General features: G+C 46.4%; 1 protein-coding gene across 1 annotated transcript; it reads right to left on the bottom strand.

Moving 5' to 3' along the window:
* Window positions 1–4624: 4624 nt before the first annotated feature.
* On the bottom strand, window positions 4625–15173 carry LOC122457100 (kelch repeat and BTB domain-containing protein 8-like). Its single transcript, XM_043500196.1, is given in 8 exon segments — window positions 4625–6162; window positions 6164–6725; window positions 6728–7167; window positions 7297–7495; window positions 7498–7523; window positions 9090–9168; window positions 9787–9915; window positions 15164–15173. Coding segments are annotated over 8 exon segments (1869 nt in total). The 3' UTR covers window positions 4625–5738.
* Window positions 15174–24819: the final 9646 nt, after the last annotated feature.

The raw sequence follows: 24819 nt of genomic DNA, 5'->3' as shown, positions 1-24819 counted from the left end.
GGATTACTGATTGTTCTGGAAACATGGCAGTTCTACACTGAAGTCCACTGATATAGCAGACCAAGTGTAACATGCTCCTGGGATGCCTAGAACTGGGAGCCACTGTGTTACCTCTTCTTAAGCAAGAGTGAGCTTGGCTGGGGGTTAGACTGTGCGTCAGCTTCCTGCCACACCAGTCTGTCCTCCTCACCAACAAACTCCTCAAGGCTCTCCCAGGCCAGACCTTGCCTAGCAGGTAACAATCAGTGAACTCCAGCTCCTGAGCACCTCTGTTTCTTTGCAATGCACAGCACCTACCACTGTACATTCACAGAAAATATTACATTTACTGTTCTTTAAAGAAATCAGAACCTTACAGCTTATTAATTTACTGGGGCAAACACATCCTTCCCTTCAAAGACAGCACTGGGTTGGTTTATAGTAAAAATAAAACAAGTTTATTAAAAAAGAAAATAGGTTAAGTCATGGTTCTCAACCTTTCCAGACTACTACACCCCTTTCAGAAGTCCAGATCAGACACAAAATGTCTCAACACACTATTACTGAAAAATTGCTTCCTTTCTCATTTTTACCATATAATTATAAAATAAATCGATTGGAAAATAAATACTGTACTTACATTTCAGTCTGATACTTGAGCCTGTTTTTCACTTGTGAGCCTTGTCTGAAGCCGGAGCCCTGGGTGGCAAGGCTGAAACCCAAGCCCCACCACCCAGTGCTGAAGCATGTAACTTAGCTTCATGGGGCCCTACTTGCCACCCCCTAATACCGGCCCTACACTTGCAACTCACCTAAACCTGTCCTGCGACCCCCCCTGGGGGGTCACAACCCACAGGTTGAAAAACACTGATCTAGAAGAGTTGATTGCTCCCTGGAAGACCTCTGCATACAGAGGTTGAGAACTACTGGGTTAAGTGACACCAAGTAAAAGGAATAAAGGTAGAAAGGGTTGCAGACAAAGTAAAAATACTCTAAGGCTAAGACCTAACTTAACAAGCTAAAGTCTTTGTTAAAGGCAGTTTCCACTCCTCTAACGCTCCCTTGATAGTGTTTTTTTCTGCCAGGGTTAGCTTCCAAGAACGAGAAGGTGGGTGCGGTAATATCTTTTATTGGACCAGTTTCTGACGTTGAGAGAGACAAGCTTTTGAGCCACACAGATCTCTTCTTCAGGCCTGGGAAAGGTACTCCAAATGTCACAGCAAAATGCAAAGTGTAACAGATTATTTAGCATAAATAGTTGGCACCTATTCTAAGGGACCACTCAAGGTAGGGTGTCCCGTTAACAACTCTGCAGTCAGAGGACAAAAAAAGGGCGGGGATTAGAGGGGCAAGGATTGTGGTAATAAGCCATAAATAGCGCTTCTGTTCAGACCATGATGATTCCTGTCTAGCAGAGTTATGAATTTAAGCTCTCAGGCTCATCTTTTGAAAGGTTTCCTTTGAGGATGAGGATTGATGGGCTCAAAAGCTTGTCTTTCTCACCAACAGACATTGATCCAATAAAAGATATCACCTCATCCAGCTGCTTCATAGCAAAGAAGTTAGAAGTCCCAGCTGACCATTCAGAGGGGTCAGTTCCTGGATATTATTCACTGAAAAAAAGTTAGGAGTTACTGCTGACCTTTCAGGGCTGGTCAGCTCATGCAAATACCTCATTGCAAACAAGTTAGGAATGACCTTTGCCCATTCAAGGCTAATTGGTTTGCAGAAATTGTTCATGGCAAACAACATAGGAGTCCCTGCTGACCATTCAGGGTTGATCAGTTTGTGCAAATTCATCATTGCAATAATTTATTGCTTTGTTGCTTTTCAGTAAGGGCTTAAAGTGCTTGCAGGTTGCTGATATCAAGTGTATCAGGTGTGACTGCTGACCATGCAGCGGTGATCAATTTGCGGAGATTCTTCATGACAAACAAGTGAGGAGTCACTTCTGACCATTCTTGGCTTCTCAGTTAGCAGAGATTCATCACTGCTAGCTAGTTAGGAGTTACTGCTGATCATTCAGGATTTACAGATCCCAGAGTCTGCTCCTGTCCCTGTTGACCATTTGGGGCTTATTGGTTCCCATGATTGTTCATTGCCAATAAGTTAGGAATCACAAAAAAAAAGAAAAGGAGGACTTGTGGCACCTTAGAGACTAACAAATTTATTTGAGCATAAGCTTTCGTGAGCTACAGCTCACTTCATCGGACTGCTGATCATTCCGGCTTCATCAGTTCCATGAGTTTGTTCATGGTAAACAAGAAAGGAGTCACTGCTAATCTTTCAGGGCTGATCAATTTGTGCAGATTCTTCTTCCCAAACAAGTTGGGAATACCTGCTTTTCATTCAGGGCTTACAGTTCCTGGAGACTGCCGGTATCTGGGAAATTTGGAGCGACTGATGACCTTTCAGGGCTGATCAGTTTGCAGAGATTGTTGGTTACAACCCATTAAGAATGACTGTTGTGCGCTCAGGGCTGATCAATTCATGGAGATTTTTCATTGCAAATAAATTAGGATTTGCCTATTTGGTCCCCATGAACCTGATGAATCCCTATGGGGATCCATCTAGCATACTAAAGGGCCTGTCTTTCTTTAGAAGGGGCACAACAGTGAAAACACAAGGATCAGCTGATTCCAGGGCCAACAAACGAAAAAAGAGGAGTGGGACTGAAAGCCATAGGTTTAGAATCAGGCTTCCCAAAGGGGATACCAAGCAGAGAACCCCGGACGGCACCCCCTGCTCCTCAAAAAGAGTGCTAGGAGCTAGTGGATGCTGACCAGAGGAACTCTGCCTGGAGACTTGAAGAGGCAAGTGCACAAAATTCAGCCCCACAGCCTTGGTTGCTGGGAAGCCTCCTGTCCAATCCCCTCCTTCTTGATTTATAGATGGCCAACTTGGCCAGTGCCAGGAGGTGGTTGACAAGGAGGTCCCATGACTTTGTGGGTGGGGCTGAAAACAAAATACTCTGGGGATTTTGTAGTTAGCAAATATTCAAACCTGTGCAGGCAGATGCCAAGGGATTCCAAAGCCCTCAGTTTAACCACTCCACCAGGACAAGCTCATGTGTATCTCTAACTTATGGTTGTATTCTCCGTGGAAAGGCATTTTGAGGAATTATTTCCACCTGTATGTTTGGACCAGCTTCTCCCAGCACACTCATTATTGTCCAATATTTAACCTGTGTCCATGGCTGAAGAGCATGTGTGGCAATTGCCCTTATCTTCAGAGCATGAGGGGCAATTGCCCTTATCTTCAGAACATGATTAGCATGTGCTTGCTGTTAACGCCATTACTGTAGATTGTTGCTCATGCCCCGCCTCGCCTAGTCAGACAATCCCTTTGCCATTCAAATCTCCTGCACATCAGTGATTCCAGTAGCAGGGACAGGTTTTCCCTGGGGCACTGGGATTTTCAGGAGGATGGTGGCTCTTTTCTTTCCTCAGCCTGGACTTAACTCAGCCTTTTATTCCCTCCCAGACCTTCCATGAAGTAACAACAATAAGACAAAGGAAGAGGGGTGTGACTATCCCACTGACAGAGTGGCAGGTAGGCACGTCCCCTCTTTTTGTCTGTTATTTCCTTTGAAAGAGAGAAAGTTTCAATGGCGTTTAATGCCCCAGCTTGACAAGAGACAAACGTTACAGTTCATGGATCTGTGCAAAGGAAATTGTGTTTCTGTGTAAACTCCATGAGGGAAATGAAATAGCCACTGGGGGGCATGATAACCTAAGGAATGAGAGTGAAGACCAAGCCCTGCATTCAGGCTAAGAACTGATTGAACTCCACTCAGTTGGGATTAAGGAGATATTTGTTTCTTCCAAGGAGACACTGTGAAACCATGACATTAACTCAGACTTGCTGGGCTCCAGCTTCTTCAACTCTCTGTAAAGATTTGACCTTAATTCCCAGGCAGGGAGAGAGGAAAAGCCTGGAAGTGCCTTTAGCCCAGACTGGGGTCTCTTGGGCAGTGGGACATGTACCTTGTTTGCTGCTGCCAAGGGGAGCACAGGACTAATAGGTAGGCGGAGATGTCCCTGGGCTGGGACATAAGGGGGATATTGGATGGAATTTATCACACATGCCTGCCCTGCTCCCCAGAGCCCCATGGGGAGACTCAACATACACATTGGCCTTTAGGTTCATATTTGTCCTGGGGGTCTCAGCCCAGGGCTCATTTTGCCCTCTTTGCTAATGGATATTTGGGAGAGGCCGAGAAATCCCCTAAATCCCATTAGCCAAGACTGTCAGGGACACAACTCTATAGAATCATAGAATATCAGGGTTGGAAGGGACCTCAGGAGGACCTCAAAGCAGGACCAATCCCCAACTAAATCATTCCAGCCAGGGCTTTGTCAAGCCTGACCTTAAAAACTTCTAAGGAAGGAGATTTCACCACCTCCCTAGGTAACGCATTCCAGTGTTTCACCACCTTCCTAGTGAAAAAGTTTTTCCTAATATCCAACCTAAACCTCCCCCACTGCAACTTGAGCCCATTACTCCTTGTTCTGTCATCTGCTACCACTGAGAACAGTCTAGATCCATCCTCTTTGGAACCCCCTTTCAGGTAGTTGAAAGCAGCTATCAAATCCCCCCTCATTCTTCTCTTCCGCAGACTAAACAATCCCAGTTCCCTCAGAACTTAAACATTTCTGCTCACTAGGGCTGCAACAGAATTACAGAAGTATTTGTTGAGGTGGGGGACAAAACATCCTTTGAGATCACACCTGCTAGTCAGACATTGGATCTTTAGTGTTGAGTCCTTGAAATGGAAGAGGAATTTCAATAGTTTCTTGCTAGAGCTGTTCTGGTGACAGTTTAGAGCTTCGGGCAGCTCAGTTTACTTATGGAACAGGTACAGCCCAGGTAGTGGCAGGGGAGCGTCCCTTTAACATTTTACACCAGATAAATGACATCTGGTCCCCAGTTTTAGGAGTGAGAAGCACGTCTGCCAGGTGACTACATACCTAAATTTAGAAACAAAACAAAAACACAAACCCGTGTTTGGAGAGACTTTCAGGGATTAAAGAGTTCATTGACAGCTCTAAAGAAGTCTGAACATTTCTGTGCATTTACTTGTATTTTAAATCAGTGTGGACAGTCAACAAGTACCAAAAGCAAAGATGGTTAAGTTACCATCACATCTAAGGAGAAGGCTATTGACTGGCTGTGCCCCCCAACCGTACCACAAGACCCTGTAACAATCCAATGAAAAGATGAACTGAAAATTCTAGCATCACCTTGAGTGTCAAAGATAAAACAACAAAAAGCACACACAAAAAATCCCCACTTACCCAGACATCAAGAAATAGGCAATTAAAAACATGTTTAAGTAGTAAGTGTGGAAGGAAGGGAATCTTCCTTCACACAATACTTAAAATATTAGCTCCAGGTAGTTTGAGTCATCATATACTCCAGCAGTGACCATCCCCAGCTACCAAGACTCCATAGCAAAGAAAAGGGAGGCTGCTCAACTTTTGGGAATAAAATAGGTAAGCATGAAGTCAAGGCATGTAAAGATAGTTATTGGGTTTCAATCTCACATACTATTGGTTGAATCAAGTGTCTTAATTTCAAATGCCGTCCCTTGGATTTCTGTTAAAAAAAAATCTATGGTTAGGCTAAGACAAGGCATCTGGGGGCAGATATTCTTGTGACTTTTCCCCTGCAGACAACCCTGAGAGGTGTAGGCTTTAGAAAACATTAACAGCAGCTATACATGTACCTGCTGAATAGCCACACTCCTACTGTCCCCTTTAGGGCAAGAGGGAGAGAATGTGTTTTTTTGGTATCTTCATCATCACACACCCAAACCCACTTACCCCATCATCAACAATAGGGAGGTTTTCTGGGCATTCAGTCCAGGTGAGGTCACTGGGTTCCCAAAAGTAAATGGTGTCATATGTGCCTGGACTTTCATTATGTACATTGGGGTTAGTATATACCCAGCAATTCTCCCCTCCCAACACATAGATTCTCCTCTCCCACTGCACCACACCAGCACCAGCAATTCCTCTTGGCAATTGTGGAACAAAAACATCCTCGTCCATTCTGCCGTCCTCACTGATGAAGAAACACAGAGCGGAGCCACAAATAATTCCTGGAAAAGGGGACCTAACAGGAAGGCGTCTCATTCTTTCCTTGGAATAGCCACCAAGGACATCGATCCCATTATTCAAAGCAGCACTCTACCGCCAGAGGAGCCCGTGTCCATGTGCCAGAGTTAACGTCATAGATCAGAACTCCCCTATACATCTCTGGGAGCAAGTTGTTTTTTCTCTCTCCACCTATTAAGTAAAGTTTGTCCTTGAGCACAGCAGAGGCAGAACAGCTCAGAGCAAATGGCAGCCTAGAGATGGGACTCGAGATCTTCTCCATCAAGTCAAAGCACTCTGTAGAATCAAAGTAATTTTCAAGCCTGCAACAGCCTCCCAAAGCATAAAGCTTCTGGTTACAAGCTAAAAACCTATGAGAAGCACGAGGTACCGACATGGCAGGCAGATGTATCCACTGGCCTTTAAGGAAGTCATATTTGTGAAGGGCATCCGAGTGAGATTTGTCCCCAAGGGTGCCTCCGGATACATACAGCTTGTCACCCACTGCCACACAGGCTGGAGAGTACAGGGAATTCAAAGCCGGCAGCTTTTCCCAGTTCTCTTTTCGAGGGTCAAAATAGCACACATGAAACTCCTCATTTTCCATCCATTTGCTTATCCACCTGGACAGACCCACACAATATACTCATTATACATTCCCTGCCTGAGTGCTCTAGAATCAAATGGTCCATCTTTACTGTCCAGCTTCTTCTGCCAAATCTGAACATCCAGACAGTGTTCCCAGTATGACTGGACCTCCCGGACCTCATCCTGGCTAAGGAGCGGGAAGCAGATGTGCTTCATCAGCTCACCAATGAGAAGGCTATGCTCAGTTGTTTGAAACCTCATCCAGCATTTCACAGCCTGGTAGATAACCAGCTCAGAAGCGACCATGAGGCCATCCAGAGAGATTATGCTGACCAGAGTGCTGAGGTCCAGATGTAAGAAGTCATCCTCCTCTTTGGAGAGGTGCCCAAAGTTTGTGGTAATGAGTTTCATGGCGACACCAAGCAGAGCTTCATTGTTGTGTGCATAAGCCAGCGCATAATACACAAGGCAGTTCTCAATGGAGACATTCTCCACAAGGAACCTGGTCGGAATAGCCAGAGATTGGAATGTTACTGGGTAGATCGTAAGTGTGAGAGACATTTTTACACATGCATTAGCCTCCCTCTGCCCCCAAGACCAAACCTAAGGGTAGCCGGTTCTGTTGTATTACCTGGTGCAGATCTCCAGCAGGGGGAGAACCTGAAGCCTGCTGGCTGCTACAAAGAGCCCCTGGGCAGACTCTTTAGTAAGAGAGATCTCCCCTGTGTACAAATAGTTCAGTATGGTATGCACAATGGAAGAGGCCATGTCCTGAAGCACAACTTCTCCATCCTGGGATTCCTTGAAGGAGCTGGTAAAGATACCCTTGAGTAAGGGCTGACAGCTGCCACCAGCAACCTATGGGGATAGGGGAATAGGATTAATGGAACACACACCAGCTACAGTTCTGCCTCCCTCAAGGGGCTCCGACCTCCTTAGCTCTCTGGCAGAGCAGAGCAAGACCTGATCAGATTTTGGAAAGGAGACATCCAAGGAAAGGCCAGCAGGCTGCAGGAAGTGGTATTATTGGCTCAGTAAGAGGCACCCTCTCCTTCGACTAGTATTGCAACATGGTGTTAAAGGGTACTTTTAACTGTTGCTGAAGGTGGAGACAAACATTGAGATAATGATAACACTTTGATTACCTAATAGAGTCCCTCATATGAGGCGAGAGCAAGTAATATAGATCAAACAGTTTCATTTTTGTAAGAGGTTAACATTGGATTCCCAAAATAAATGAAGATACTAGAACTGGGTTGTTTAATGTATTAGCAATCTAGAAGAAATAATGAACAGCAAAGGTAACAATTTACATTAGTCAAAGCTGAAGATGAATGGGGAACTTTAGAGGGACCTAACAAAACTACATGAATGGGCAACAACAGCAGATTCTTCAGTGTTGATAAATGCAAGGTAATACCCATTGGAAGGTATATAAAGGCTGCTGGGTCAGATGCCAACCTCGGAGGGAAAAAAGTTACCCCATCAATAGAGTATTCCAAGACAAAAACAAAGCAAAACCACTTACATATTTTCCTCTGAAGTATTCACTGTTGGCAACTGCAAGAACAGGGGACTGGACTACTACACTGACCACTGGTCTGATCCAGCCTGACAATTCCTACGCTAACCCAGCTTCACTGGCAAAGTTTAAAGTTCTGCTGTTATATGCGGCCCTCATAATTCTGTTTCAGCAGGTTGTCCTGCTTGCCTTTGCTAAGAACGGGCACAGTGTTCTGCATCAGAGTCTGGATTGCATTGGTGGGCAATGCAATTCCTGTATTCCACGATTGTCTAAAAGTATGCCTCGGTGAGAGTTGTATGCAGTGTTGTTGTAGCAAGGTCAGTGGAGAGGGTCGGTAAATTGAACTCGGGTCAGGAAATGCAGAATTAAGATCTTTGTTGACCAATGACAGCCAACTGTGAGTGGGATGCAGTGGAGGGAGAGGAGAATGATGTGCTAATGCTTGAGTCCCTTTTGATAAGGGTTCTTTTGTTACACACAGACTCAGTGCTTGCCAGTGGGGAAATACTGCCACGTAGTGGGGCCTAGTTTTCCCAGATTACTGGGTGGAAGCTCAAGCCAGTTCCATGTTGTAGTGTAAGAGGAATCCCTAGAAATTGAATGTGGCCTTCATTGCTGCAGACTTCACCTGGCAGAAGAGTTACAAGTATTAGGTAGCATAGGGCCAAGAACCAATCTGTGCAGGACCCCACCAGAAATTCACCTAAGTGAGGATTCCCCATTTACAGTTAGACCTGATCATTTGCCATTTTTAATCAATTTAATGTGTGCAGTGTTAAATTTTATATTTTTAAAATCAAGACATCATGCAATACTGAGTCCAATGACCTACAGAATATAAGTATATTACCTTTATCAATCAAACTTGTAATTTCATAAAAAAATACTGAAATCTTTACCTGTGACATGGGAATCTCTTTCCTTCAGCAACTATGGTGGCATCACAGAGCAGCTGGTCCTGGTATAGCTGCTTTAAAGCTGTAGGAATGGGGAAGCCAAGACAAGGCTGCTGTTAGACACTGCACAGAAACATCCAGGGGAGAGAGTTCTGTCTGAAGGGCCATAACACCTGCTGTAATACCTTGTGGTAGCTACACAGACGGGTGGAAAGAGCCTGCTTCATGGGTGCCACTCTCAGCTGGTTAGTGGATTTTGAGAAGTAGTTCAGATGACTAATGCAAGACCCTAACGGCCTGGGGTCCACCACAACAAATCCACCACCACTGGCATCAACTCTCTCCCTTGCTGTCCGACTCAGAATGACAGTGGCTGACTGGGCAATGGGGAGTGGGCTGCTGGTGCACTAGGTCATGAGGCACTGGGGTGTAGGGAGCTTGCCTAGCTGTCACCTCTGCTGTTCCTGCTCTAGATGGGCACAGAGGCCTTTGGTCTCCAGGGCTCTAAAGTTATCATCTTTTGCCAGCACTTAAAGAGCTTTTGCCAGCACTTAAAGAGGTATTTGCCTTCATGGCAGTTGATGGGGGAATGTTTACAGACCTGACAGTTCATCTTTCATGGAGCATCCCACAGAACGTTGCCCAAATGTCAGCCAGAACCTGTTCTACATTGGGTCAAATTGGAAAGCCATAAACTTACCTTCTCTCATGAAGTATTCTAGTAGTTTAGGTGTATTTACCATGTTTTCCTCCCTGCCTTCCCATGCTGGTGCACAATCTATGTTCCAAGCCACTTTAAAAAAAAAATCAGATTCAGTAATCAGGGTGGCTTGGTGTCACTAGCCAGTCCTTCCATTTAAGAAAGGATAAGACGTTGGTAACTAATTGCCAGAGAAAATTGATTTCACAGCCTTTTCCAGGTCTCCCTTGGAAGTGAAATTTTCTTAGACAGTGGAGCTGACCTCAGCCAACATTCTCAGTAGGACCCCCTGGTTTTGTCCAATCTTGGATTCAGAGATTCCAAGGCCAGAAGGGACATCTCCAGAAGTGCAGAGTTCCCCCAGCACCAAGTGCCGTCAATAGAAACTCCAGGGCATAGCAGTTCTGGAAGTCAAGCCTAAGCTGTTTCAGCACTGGCAAGCCAAAAATATACACGAGTCAAGGTAGTCAAGACCAGTGGTTGTTTTGGCCTTTGTTTCTACACCAATTACAATGCTAGGACAGGTTTCAGAGTAGCAGCCGTGTTAGTCTGTATTCGCAAAAAGAAAAGGAGTACTTGTGGCACCTTAGAGACTAACAAATTTATTAGAGCATAAGCTTTCGTGAGCTACAGCTCACTTCATCGGATGCATCCGATGAAGTGAGCTGTAGCTCACGAAAGCTTATGCTCTAATAAATTTGTTAGTCTCTAAGGTGCCACAAATGCTAGGACAGTAACAAGAACCCAGAGCAAACTCCTCTGCCAAAACCAACATGTCAGAGCCCAAAACACTGCTACAGAGGCTTGTCTGTAACTGGATCAGTAACAGATAATAACTGCAGCCTTGCATACAACCACAAATACCAGCAACACTAGAAGTGTTCATGCCACTGCACACAGAGGTATTTTCTGTAACTGGGACAAGGAATTTCCTGGTTTGCTGGGGATGAAGTGTGCTCATCCAGCAGCAGCGTGGTTTGCTCACCTCTATCTAATTAGCTCCTTACTGCACTGTATGAGCACTTCAATCCTTAATGGTTTTTATTCTCACAGCAACCCTAGGGGGATTATCCCCATCCTACAGAAGGGGAAAGGAGGCACTGAGAATGGAAGTGATTTGCCTAATACCACATAGGACATATGTGGCAGAGGCAAGAATCAAACCCATATTTTGGAAGATCCAGGCTAATACCCTCCCCACAACAGCATCCTGCAGTGAGAGGAGAGAAGGTTTTTAGTCTGAGGGTATTACAGAGAGCAGCTATTTTTCTCCTGATACCCCAAAGCAGCAGACTGGCTCACTTCCTAAAGCTGTGTCTCTACCTGAAGCCACCCATCCTTCCTCACCATTCAAGATAGCATGGCCTCTTCAAAGAAGGAAAAGGGGCATACTCTTCTATAGTATCAGCACCTTGACAGGAGGAAAGGTAAAGTAGAGGTCCCAGCACAACCCCCTCTGCTAGCTGGGCTCAAGCAGATCCTGAGTCTTTCTTTCAGGGGCCAGCAAGAACTATTGCTCCTGCACAGTCTCTATCTCTTTGCAACTCAGTGAGTTGTGTAAAGCATGGAGTGAGGACCCAGGTCTCCTCCCATAGGAAAGCCAGCTAGACTTTGCTGCCTCCTTTTAAAATTCCTTCTCCCTAACAAGCCCCGGCTGGCAGGGCCTCCCTCCAGGATTAGCAGCACTGGTATTTTCAGTCAGCAAAAAGCCTCTTTCCTTTCTCAGGCTTTCACCCTTCCTTGGCCAGCTGGGTGTGGAGTTGGTGCCCCCCATCGCAGGAGACTCAAGGGAGCTCCCTAGCACCCAGTCTCTCTTTAGAGACCCCCTCTGTTAACACACCATACTGACCCTCTCTCTAGCCACATGAACAGGAGTCAGAGGACAGCTAGGCAGGGAAATAAAGCTACCACTGCACTGAGGACACACTTCTCCAGACTTGTGTGCATGCAAGACAGAGGCCAAGGAAGAACTTCCCTCTGCCCTGCCCACAGGTCTAACTTTCCCCATGCTGTAGATTCAAGCAAAGGAGGCCAACTACAAAAATGTTTCATGTGGTTAATCTAATCTTGCACAGGGACCAGCTTGGAAGAATCAAGCTGGTTTGTTGTGAGAGACGAGGGGGATGTTCTGGGCTAAAGAACTACATCTCTTGAGTCTTTAGGATGGAGGAGGCCATTCAAAACCCCACCTGTGCCACTGTGCAGTGGGCGTGGCAGAGAAAGCAGTGGACTCTTTAACCATCGCCAAGAGGTTGGGACTTCATCCTTAAGAGCCACCCAGGAGATAGCATCTCCAGCACAGAGGGCGAGTCAGTGCTGACTCACAGCGGGCAGTGCCACCCTGCTTCCTGGAGCGCCAAGCTGTTCAACAGAGGTCTCTCCTCCAAGCACAGATCAGACTTACCCTGGCTTAGAAGGGAGATCTGTTGAGATGAGAAGCTCAGGCTGTACAATTGCAGATGGGAAGTAAGATTAGTAAGGTGATGAGGAAACAAGGAATTACAGTCTATCTATCTATCTATCTATCTAACCCCACACACACCCTCCAGGCCTCATTACCAATCACCTACCTGGGCCACCAGCAGCCACTAACCATCACAGCTTCTCAGGAGCCATGCAGATGTAACTCATGTTCTGTACATATTAGGCTAGGCCCTGCCCCTCCCTATGCAGAAACCAGTCAGAACCGTGGCTGTGCTGATAGCTCCACCTCACAAGGGTTACACCAGCTGCGCTCACAATGCTTTGCCTTCTGAGTTCTGACTGGCCAGGAAGAGGCATCTTGGTTGGAAGCAGGGAATGCTGCTGCCTGGAACTGCAGCCCCAGAGTTTGCAGGTCTCAGCCTGGGTCCATCTCCAGACAGCAGGCGTGTCAGCCCTCAGAGAGATGGGAGCAGGTGCCTGAGTGGATGGGGAGGGCAGTGGCAAAAGCCTTTGGGGAAAAAAAGGAGTCACCGGGCAAATGAAATGTAGTCTCCTATTGAAGGGAGATTCCAGGAGGGGATGGGAGGTCCCTGAGTTGAGGAAAGAGGAAACAGTGAGGAGGGAGCAGTGAGCCTTTCTGTGCCCCAACGGAGCTGAGTAAAACCCGCATCCTCCCTGTGCGTTTAGGCCCTTGCCTGACCTCAGAGAACCCCCTTAAATAAGGCGGGTGAACACCAAGGAGGGAGAAGCTAAAGGACAATGTCAACATGTGAGGAAATGTGGATAAACTGGCCCTGGATACATTTATTCTGGGAACTAGAAGAATTAAAGGAGGGAAGTTCTGGAACAGCTTCACAATAGGAACAGTGGGGACGAAACCCACTAGTTTAAAGGTGGCTCTTGATGAGTAGCTCTGGGCAGATCATGGATTTTGCTGAACAAAACATTTCATTCAACCCGAAACAAAACTTGTGTTTCTATTTTGGGCATTTTAACACAAGCAAAGGAGATCTAGATTCACAAAACAGTCAGGGGTGGGGAAGATGGTGACCTCCTTGTAACTTTTATGCTAATGGTTAGAGCACTTCCTCAGGATGCAGGAGACCTGGGTTCAGCATGGGGCATGGGTCACTTGAGGGAGGATTCTCTGCTCTTTGAAGTCTTTAAACCACGATTTGAGGACTTCAATAGCTCAGACATAGGTGAGGTTTTTCGTAGGAGGGGGTGGGTGAGATTCTGTGGCCTGCGTTGTGCAGGAGGTCAGACTAGATGATCAGAATGGTCCCTTCTGACCTTAGTATCTATGAATCTATGAAATCCTGCCTCTCTCTGATGTGGTGCATGTACTAGAACACATATTTCTTACGTTAGCCAGGAAGCACTCTAATCACTGGGTTATGGATACTCTGGCCAGGGTTTTCTCCGTCTCTCCTATTGAAGTAGGTCCACTGTACACATAAATAAATATTCAGTGGGCCACTAGTAGAGACTTACACTGTATTCGTGTGGTTATGATACTTCCTGGGAAAATAGGACACCCAGGTTCTGTTCCAGCTTATATATAATTATTTATACATAGATGAACCACATCAACAAGAGAGACTGCGAGAGATTTGCTATAGAATATCTTTGTATCCCCTCCAAACTTTTCATATTTTCTTACTTTCCATCACTGTAACTGGATGTTCTTCTATGCATCCAATCCTTTTTTGAATCCATCATACACTTGTCCTCATATCTTGTGGCAATGAGTTCCACAGGCTAACTGCATTGTGTTAAAATGTAACCCGGGTCTCTGGTGCTAGTTCAGTTACTTGAAGACAGATATAGCACCTAGCATTGCTTTTAGTTGGGCACTCTGATCACAGCAAAGTGTTGGCTAGCTTAGTCAGGGCACACAGGTGAGTGGTGAGAGAACCAATTTCATGTCTATGCCACAGCAGGGGGAGGAAGAATTTAAACCCAGGTTTCTTACATTCTAGGAGAGTGCTCTAACCACTGGGCTAAAGGTTATAAGCCAGGTACCACCTCCTCCTGGCCAGCTTTTGTGTGGGTTTAGATGGGCTCTGAGCACATCTACCAGATCAGGGCCTAAAGGCAAGATAGGTAGGTGAGTGCCTAGTTTGTGAATTCCACTGGAACTTAGGTACAAGTTAAGCTCTGAGTTGCTGGGTGGTGTCAGGTTTATATGGCTAAACGCCTGCCCAGCTGCTGAAATTTAGACACCTTGGAGACTTTAAGGGTGGAAACTTTAGGCACCTAGGTACTTTAGGAGCCTTCAGGATTAGGCAGAAGCTGGGTGGTGGCACCAAAATGCTGGATTTAGGTGCCTAAAGTGGCCCCCTTTTGAACCTTGCCCAGTATCCAAAGAATGTGTAAGATGTCAGAACTGGCTCTTTAATCTATACACTTGTAATGTAAAATCATTGCTGATGGGAAGTACAGAATGGAGATTTGGGACTAGTGAAGGAACTTGAGCTCCCAAGGTGACGCTGTGGCCTAAAGAGCTTATGTGATCCTGAGATGCTTAAAAAGAGGAATCTCCAGTAGGTGTGGAAAGGTTATTTTACCTCCACATTTGACACTGGTGCAACTGCTGCTGGAATATTATGTCCACTTTTGGTGTCCATAATTCAAGAAGGATGTTGATAAACTGGAGTGGGTTCAGAGAAGAGCCCCAAGAATGATTAAAGGATTAGAAAACCTGCCTTACAGTGACAGACTCAAAAATCTCAGTCTATTTAGCTTAACAAACAGTAGGTTAAGGGGTGACTTGATCACAGTCTATAAGTATCTACCTGGGGAACAAATATTTAATAACAAGCTCTTCAATCTAGCAGAGAAAGGCATAACATGATCCAATGGCTGGAAGTTGAAGCCAGACAAATTCAGGCTGTAGATATAAGGTGTAGATTTTTGACAGTGAGGCTAATTAATTATTGAAACAATTTACCAGGGGTCATGGTGGATTCTCCATAATTGACCATTTTAAAATCAAGATTGGATGTTTTTCTAAAAGATGTGCTACAAAGGAGGTCAGACTAGATGATCACTAAGTTCCTCTGGGTATAAATTCAGATGATTGAAAATAAGAGAAATGTAAAAAAAAAATTATCATGTTTTCCAATCAATACAATTATCATGTTTATCAGCTGTTTAAGGGGGCATCCCACTGGACCAGAGACACCAGAATATATCAGTGCACAGTGAAGAAAACCCCAGGTGTCAGAGGAAAAAAGATAAAGTGTTTTATAAATAACAGATTGGTCAACTATGCTTCTGTTACCCCCTGATGCACCCCAGAATAGCAATCCAGAACACATATACACACATGCACCCTGAAGCAAGACATGCAGGTAGGTTGTCAATCAAAACATGTAATAACCATGAACTGATTAAGTCAGTAATAGTTTAAAAAACCACGATAAAAGTCTGAACAGCAGATGTGTAGTAGCGTCCCTGAGTAGCTACACACACACACACACACACACACAGAGCCTGAAACGGGAAAAAGAAGACTGAGTTCAGGGAGCAGAAACCAGGAAATAGAACAGGAAGCAGGAAGCCAGCACACAAATCAATCATTACAATTTCCTTCCCTTCTCCCCAAAAGTTCAGTAGTGGCTGGCCAAGGCTCCAGGTGATCCTGGGACCATAGGTTACACCTTTGATTCAGCTCAAAGCATGGATGCTGTTGCTGTGGCACAACTTCCCCAGTTGGCCACATGACAGCATCACGCACAGAAAGGGCATCCTTTCCCCTCTCTATAGAGTAAGCAGTGTATCCTGGTGGTTAACAACACATTCCTCACATGGTAAATGCACTCGGCACACTCCATACCCTGCAGCCCGCAAGATCACTCCACAAGAAGCATTTTCTGAATCCCGTTGAGCCGCAGGTAGCTGGGAGAGTGTTGGAGCATGCCCAAATCTTTTCCGGTGCAGTGGAGGAGCTGTGCTCAGTTGCTCATCAGAATAACTGAGGGGTTAAGGTAGTAAATTTAGATTCTAAGGGGTGTGAGTTTGACTCCCATCTCTGGTAAGGCTGTGATGACTGCTGTGTCCTTCTGACCAACTGGTGCAAAGATTCAGGTTGCTGCTTCTCTTTAACATAGCCTCTTGCATGCTGTACCCCTGCCCCCAATAAAGGCAGCCATTTTATTGTTAAGCTAGAAACTGCCAAGGCCTCAGTGAGATTTGAACTCACAAGCACTGGTTTACAAGACCAGTGCTCTAACCCCTGAGCTGTGGTGCCAGATGCTAGACTGCTCTCCTTCTTCTCACACATCCACATAAATGATGCTGTGCCTGCCTGGGCCACTTCCTACCACCCCGCTGTTGTCTGTGACAAGGAAGTGTGAAGAGTCTTCTCACCACCAGGCACTTTTGTGTGGCCTGGCAGCTCTCTTTCAGGCTATCGATGCATTAGAGAGTTTACAGTGGCCCAGCTGCGCAGCTGCAAGCTCTCTAGTGTAGCCGCTCTAAGCCGACGGGAGAATCTCCCTCTGACTTAATTAATCCACCCCCAATGAGTGGCGCTAGCTATGGCGGTGGGAGAAGCTATCCTGCCGACATAGCGCTACCCATACTGGTGCTTAGGTCGGTGGAATTTATGTTGCTTAGGAGGGTGGCTTATTCACATCCCTGTGGTAGTGCTGACAAAGCCTTAGGGTGGCAGCTGCCTCCTCCTGTGGGTGGGTGCTCTGGCCAGGTCAGTTCCCTGTCTGACCCCTGTCCGGGTAGTCCAAAAACAACCCAAGGGGAATTAAGACAAACAACCTGAGTTCCATGACAGAGAGAAGGAAATCTCTCTCTCTGAGGGTGTGTCCAAAACAGCTGTTAGGAGAGATCCTGCCTTCTGTCAGCCCTTTCCTCAGGTGCTGCATGTCTGCTCTGCTCCCTTTTAACTCCTGATCCAGTGTGTGCCTCGTTTGCAGGTTCAGTGGGGCAGGGCTGGCCGAGCCCAGAGCAGCACCTGAGACCTTCCTTGCACTGTGTGGGGTTTGTAGACTTCATCACAGTATCTCACCTAGCTATCATTGCCTGTGGGCCACAAGATCTACCCATGCACATGGCCTCATTGATGGAGGAACAGTGCACAGAACACAAAGCTGGGTCTATTTCATTGTTCACTGTGCTACCCTATGGGAACGACAGCTGATGAGTTAATCAATATTCACCCGGAGCCTTCCCCCGAGCCCTGGGGGAAACTGCAAGTTCTGAATAGGTAACTGATTGAATTGTTCTGCTGCTCTATTCTCATTGCATTCCTGGGTAATCTGTTTCTTTACATTATGATTTATTCCCACCAAGGACTTCAAATTTTTAGACATGACTCCTTGTTCCCGCACAGAGGATCCTAAACCTGCGGTAAATCCATCCCACAAATATGCCCCATCTACTTTGTTAGAGTAACCCAAAGAAGCACCCTTAATACCTCCATCTTAACTGGGGATGGTGCCCTGATCCAACCCTTTGCATTCAGCTCGCTTCCCACACCTCCTGTGTTTTGTCCCCCATGCCCTGCTCCTGCCCCCATGGGCGGCACCTGACCTATCCCCATCCTGTTCTCCCACTGCAATCTTCCCCTACTGCTCTTGCAAGAATGGGCGTTATGGGCCCCAAGGCACATTTTGCCAGCGTGCCTGAAATCGCAGATGCTATGAAAACAACCACGTTCATTGAATCCCCAGCAAATGGCGTTACGCGCGTGAGACCTCTGCTGGGCTTGCAGCAGAATTAACCGGCCAATGTCTCTGTGTACTCCAGGTCCCCGTGGTGTCATCCAATCCAACCACAGCGTATGATGCAGTATCTCCCACTGGATCCCCGTTTGTGTTGCTGCCCTCAATCTAAACTGTTCATCACAAATAAACAAAGCATGCCTCCAAATGTATTCTCTGCCCACCCGATTATACCCTGATTATTACTGTGTCTGGGTAAGGCTTGGAAATAACGCCCGCCTGGATCAGGAAACAGCCTCCAAATTTCCCCATATTCTAGCTACCCTGGGCTGGTTGGGCATGTCATTGCCCTGCTTGCTCGGACTTAGCTCACTATCTGTCAGCATCTCCCTGTGCAGCAATGATAATACGTCTACATATTCACCTTCCAAGACTTTATCCTGAGTAGTACTGAGGTGAACTTCCATTGGTTTGTCTACCCCAGCATAATGATATTCGAGACTGACTGTTGGGGCACTTTCAGTGCCTGGGTGCCCAGCAGCTACTCCTGGGCAGCAATTCGGTGCTGTGAATTTACAGTCCCTGTCAATGGGTGACTTGAAAGGTGCTCAGAAATCCGCCCCCGATAAAGGATTCCCTTTCCCTGGCAAGAGGTCTCTACACCTGACTATCTTCCACACTTGGGCCCATGCCTGGGCTTCTATTACTACCCTTCTGGACCCCCCACCCAGGGGTGCTCCCAGTTGCTACAATAACTGCAGATGAGCTTAGCTCAGGAGGTGTTGGAACAACCTGATCAAATGAGAGCCAGAATCAGGGTGCAATGCTCCACACAGGGTGGGAATCACTTACTTCGATCGGCACATATACATCCCACCAGGGTGCCCCCAGCTAGAAGTGCTTCTCCTCTGCCATGACACTCTGTTGGTGGGCCATTATGGCCACCTGAAGATTTTATGCCTGGCTTCCTGGTGCGTCTGGTGGCCTGTACATGAGCCAAAGTCCAGGACTACATTAAATCTTGTGACCTACTATGTTCACACACCAAAATGTCCTGTGCTAAGCCCCTTGGCACTCTAGTACTCCTGGAGACCCCACCTAGACCCTGGGCCTCAATCACCAGGGATATCTTCAGCCCCTGATTCTGAAGACCACACTGTGGTCTTGACAGTTGTGTGCTGGGGGTGAGGGGGCTAGCGCCTCCCTATCCTTCCTCTGGGTGGTGGTATTGCACTCGGGTTCTGCCTGCTACCCACCTGGTCCGTCCAGGTACTGACTACATAGAACTCCAGTAAGTATTTAACACATTCTTTATTAAAGATGTGAGGCAACAGTCACTGGAGCTTGGCTGACCAGGCAGAATCATGGTTGGGGTAACCTGGCCTGCAGATAGTGCCAAAGAACTGATAATAACACACAGGATATATATTAACAAACCAACCAATCAATGCAGAGTCACACCTTGTTAGGTAAATACAGAGCCTGAGCTGTTGTGGGTAAACAGGTGCCTTTCACTTGAAGCATTAGCATTAGCAAGATTCTGAGGCCTGCGTACCTTTGGCCAGGAATCCCCTCTGTGCTTGTGCAGACCTACAAAGATCACACAACAGACACCTTGATTGACAGCCCTAAGCTCCACTTACTCTGCTGGGCATAGCCTGGTAGCACAGCCCACCCTGTAGACCAACTGACTAATATAGTGCACTTCAGCCCCAGTGACCATCTGCCCTCTGTTGAAACAATGGCTCAGCTCCTGCTGGTGCATGTTATCTATCTTCATGGGCTTCCAGACCGTATCACCCAAGCCCACTGCAGCTCCACACCAGGCATCCAGATGCTTAAGCCCCAGAGCGATGCATGAACTGGGCGAACTTAGGCATTTGTCGGCTTAACTTGCCAGCAGGTCCTCATCCAGTGAGCGTGGTCAGAGCTTGCCTATCGGATGGGACCCCTATAGACAAGCTTACACAAAATGACGGGGGAGGCAAAAATGACAACTTCCTTCCTAATTTAAAAAAAGTAATTGGAGTGCGGGGATTGGAGCCTAGATCTCACCTCCCAGGCCAGCATGCTCCCTACCAAGCTACAAAGTCATTCTCCTGCTCCCTTACTTGCGTGCTCTCTCGCTGTCCGTCGGGTCTTTCCTTATTTAGCAACAGGGGCACAGTTTCAACAGGAGCGACTGAGAAACGCCCACCCTAAAATATCCCAGAGTGCACTGGTTAGAGAACTCACCCACTGGTTAGAGAATCTTGTCCACTTTTGCACATAGGTATTACAAGTGGATTGCTTCCTACTATGTAACAGCACTCTCTTTACTTCCTCAGAACAGGTTGTTTCTAACCCTGTGAACCATCTATCAGCCATGCTGTGAGTTGAAGAGCCTCAAGGATGGGATGGAGGATTTGACCAGCATCCTGAGAGAGAAGATGGGGATGGTCTGGAGGGTGATTGGTTGACGAACAGTGAGCTGGGTGAGGTAAGGGAACCATGTTTTTCTTGGCCATGTCAGAACTACTAGAATAACCCTAGCCTTGTCTTTCCTTATCTCAACTAGCACCTTGCAGTTGGGGGAAATGCCTGAACCCCAGCAAAGATGAAAGGCACCCTCAGGGAGTGGTGTCCTAGCCCACCTCCGGGGCAGAACTGAGAACACTTCTTGTTCTTGGCTGGGGTGAGCAGGGCTATAAGCAGGATTCCCCAACATTGAAATGTGCGGTGGAGTGTAATGGAATCTGTCTCCCTAAATGACAGGTTTCAGAGTAGCAGCTGTGTTAGTCTGTATTCGCAAAAAGAAAAGGAGTACTTGTGGCACCTTAGAGACTAACAAATTTATTTGAGCATAAGCTTTCGTGAGCTTCATGGATCCGATGAAGTGAGCTGTAGCTCACAAAAGCTTATGCTCAAATAAATTTGTTAGTCTCTAAGGTGCCACAAGTACTCCTTTTCTTTTTGTCTCTCTTAAATAATCAATATAAATAATCAATATGAGTGAATCACCAGCTAGTGATGCAGATTATGGGAAGGTGGGGGCTTCAGTGGACATCATGACATGCATGGATCCTTCTCACTCTATCTCTAGGGTGAGGTGATCAGTGAGCATTGCGATATGATAGTCTCTTGTGCAGACCTGTATTGTGTGTTGGAGAACACAGGGTAGCTCTAAAGAGCTTCTCCACCTCTAGCTCAGTAAAAGAAAGGGAATTCAATTTGAAGGTCTGTTTTGAAGACAGCTGCTTCACAGGGAGTCACGTCGGAGAGAGTCCACGTTGTATAGATTCCCCCTTTAAAGAACCTGCTCATGAGTCAGGCATTTCCTTACACGCACCATCATGAGTCAGTCTGAATTAACTAAAAAGAAAAGGAGTACTTGTGGCACCTTAGAGACTAACAAATTTATTAGAGCATAAGCTTTCGTGAGCTACAGCTCACTTCATCGGATGCATTTGGTGGAAAAAACAGAGGAGAGATTTATATACACACACACAGAGAACATGAAACAATGGGTTTATCATACACACTGTAAGGAGAGTGATCACTTAAGATAAGCCATCATCAGCAGCAGGGGGGGGAAGGAGGAAAACCTTTCATGGTGACAAGCAGGTAGGCTAATTCCAGCAGTTAACAAGAATATCAGAGGAACAGTGGGGGGTGGGGTGGGAGGGAGAAATACCATGGGGAAATAGTTTTACTTTGTGTAATGACTCATCCATTCCCAGTCTCTATTCAAGCCTAAGTTAATTGTATCCAGTTTGCAAATTAATTCCAATTCAGCAGTCTCTTGTTGGAGTCTGTTTTTGAAGCTTTTTTGTTGAAGTATAGCCACTCTTAGGTCTGTGATCGAGTGACCAGAGAGATTGAAGTGTTCTCCAACTGGTTTTTGAATGTTCTAATTCTTGACGTCTGATTTGTGTCCATTCATTCTTTTACGTAGAGACTGTCCAGTTTGGCCAATGTACATGGCAGAGGGGCATTGCTGGCACATGATGGCATATATCACATTGGTAGATGCGCAGGTGAACGAGCCTCTGATAGTGTGGCTGATGTGATTAGGCCCTATGATGGTATCCCCTGAATAGATATGTGGACAGAGTTGGCAACGGGCTTTGTTGCAAGGATAGGTTCCTGGGTTCGTGGTTCTTTTGTGTGGTGTGTGGTTGCTGGTGAGTATTTGCTTCAGATTGGGGGGCTGTCTGTAAGCAAGGACTGGTCTGTCTCCCAAGATCTGAGAGAGCGATGGCTCGTCCTTCAGGATAGGTTGTAGATCCTTGATGATGCGTTGGAGAGGTTTTAGTTGGGGGCTGAAGGTGATGGCTAATGGCGTTCTGTTGTTTTCTTTGTTGGGCCTGTCCTGTAGTAGGTGACTTCTGGGTACTCTTCTGGAGAGAGTTACCAAAAGAAACTACAGCATTTGCTCAAGAAACTCCCTGAAAAAGCACAAGAACAAATCCGCACAGACACACCCCTGGAGCCCCGACCTGGGGTATTCTATCTGCTACCCAAGATCCATAAACCTGGAAATCCTGGACGCCCCATCATCTCAGGCATTGGCACCCTGACAGCAGGATTGTCTGGCTATGTAGACTCCCTCCTCAGGCCCTTCGTTACCAGCACTCCCAGCTATCTTCGAGACACCACCGATTTCCTGAGGAAACTACAGTCCATTGGTGATCTTCCTAAAAACACCATCCTAGCCACTATGGATGTAGAAGCCCTCTACACCGACATTCCACACAAAGATGGACTACAAGCCGTCAGGAACAGTATCCCCGATACTGTCACGGCTAACCTGGTGGCAGAACTTTGTGACTTTGTCCTGACCCATAACTATTTCACATTTGGTGACAATGTATACCTTCAAATCAGCGGCACTGCGATGGGTACCCGCATGGCCCCACAGTATGCCAACATTTTTATGGCTGACTTAGAACAACGCTTCCTCAGCTCTCGTCCCCTAATGCCCCTACTCTACTTGCGCTACATTGATGACATCTTCATCATCTGGACCCATGGAAAAGAAGCTCTTGAGGAATTCCACCATGATTTCAACAATTTCCATCCCACCATCAACCTCAGCCTGGACCAGTCCACACAAGAGATCCACTTCCTGGACACTACGGTGCTAATAAGCGATGGTCACATAAACACCACCCTATATCGGAAACCTACTGACCGCTATTCCTACCTACATGCCTCTAGCTTTCATCCAGATCATAGCACTCGATTCATTGTCTACAGCCAAGCGCTACGATATAACCGCATTTGCTCCAACGCCTCAGACAGAGACAAACACCTACAAGATCTCTATCATGCATTCCTACAACTACAATACCCACCTGCTGAAGTGAAGAAACAGATTGACAGAGCCAGAAGAGTACCCAGAAGTCACCTACTACAGGACAGGCCCAACAAAGAAAACAACAGAACGCCACTAGCCATCACCTTCAGCCCCCAACTAAAACCTCTCCAACGCATCATCAAGGATCTACAACCTATCCTGAAGGACGAGCCATCGCTCTCTCAGATCTTGGGAGACAGACCAGTCCTTGCTTACAGACAGCCCCCCAATCTGAAGCAAATACTCACCAGCAACCACACACCACACAACAGAACCAATAACCCAGGAACCTATCCTTGCAACAAAGCCCGTTGCCAACTCTGTCCACATATCTATTCAGGGGATACCATCATAGGGCCTAATCACATCAGCCACACTATCAGAGGCTTGTTCACCTGCGCATCTACCAATGTGATATATGCCATCATGTGCCAGCAATGCCCCTCTGCCATGTACATTGGCCAAACTGGACAGTCTCTACGTAAAAGAATGAATGGACACAAATCAGACGTCAAGAATTAGAACATTCAAAAACCAGTTGGAGAACACTTCAGTCTCTCTGGTCACTCGATCACAGACCTAAGAGTGGCTATACTTCAACAAAAAAGCTTCAAAAACAGACTCCAACGAGAGACTGCTGAATTGGAATTAATTTGCAAAATGGATACAATTAACTTAGGCTTGAATAGAGACTGGGAATGGATGAGTCATTACACAAAGTAAAACTATTTCCCCATGGTATTTCTCCCTCCCACCCCACCCCCCACTGTTCCTCTGATATTCTTGTTAACTGCTGGAATTAGCCTACCTGCTTGTCACCATGAAAGGTTTTCCTCCTTCCCCCCCCTGCTGTTGGTGATGGCTTATCTTAAGTGATCACTCTCCTTACAGTGTGTATGATAAACCCATTGTTTCATGTTCTCTGTGTGTGTGTATATAAATCTCTCCTCTGTTTTTTCCACCAAATGCATCCGATGAAGTGAGCTGTAGCTCACGAAAGCTTATGCTCTAATAAATTTGTTAGTCTCTAAGGTGCCACAAGTACTCCTTTTCTTTTTGCGAATACAGACTAACACGGCTGCTACTCTGAAATCTGAATTAACTGGGGCTCCGGTACCTTGCAGGACTTTCCTCTGTCCAGCAGGGAGCAGCCTTGCAGCTTTGAAAAAACTTGAGCCAGTCTTACCCATCCTGCTTTAAAAAGCACAAGGTGGGTGAGATAGTTTCTTTTATTACACTAACTTATGCTGGTGAGAGAGTCAAACTTTCCAACTGCACAGAGCTCTTCTTCAGGTCTTCAGCTCTGTGGAAGCTCGAAAGCTCTCCTCAGTGGACCTCACTGTCATTCTCAGTGCACATTACTCTGCCTTCACCTTCCCCGGGAAGTGCCAGAATTAACCCTTCGCTTCTCCTCCCAAAATCATGCTGTGTGCTGTGGCAGTGCTTTGTTCGACTGTGCTCCACCCCACAGATGGCAGGAGTGGGTGATGTGGCTCCAAATGATGTCAGAAGGGGTTGCCTGTGTGTAAGTGAGAGCAGCGTTCAGCCCAATGACTGGGCAGCACTTGAGGATTCCCCTTTAACCAT

Source organism: Dermochelys coriacea, chromosome 18 (genome assembly GCF_009764565.3).
Source record: "Dermochelys coriacea isolate rDerCor1 chromosome 18, rDerCor1.pri.v4, whole genome shotgun sequence".
Taxonomy (NCBI): Eukaryota; Metazoa; Chordata; order Testudines; family Dermochelyidae; genus Dermochelys; species Dermochelys coriacea.
This window is presented reverse-complemented; position numbering and strand designations above follow the sequence as displayed.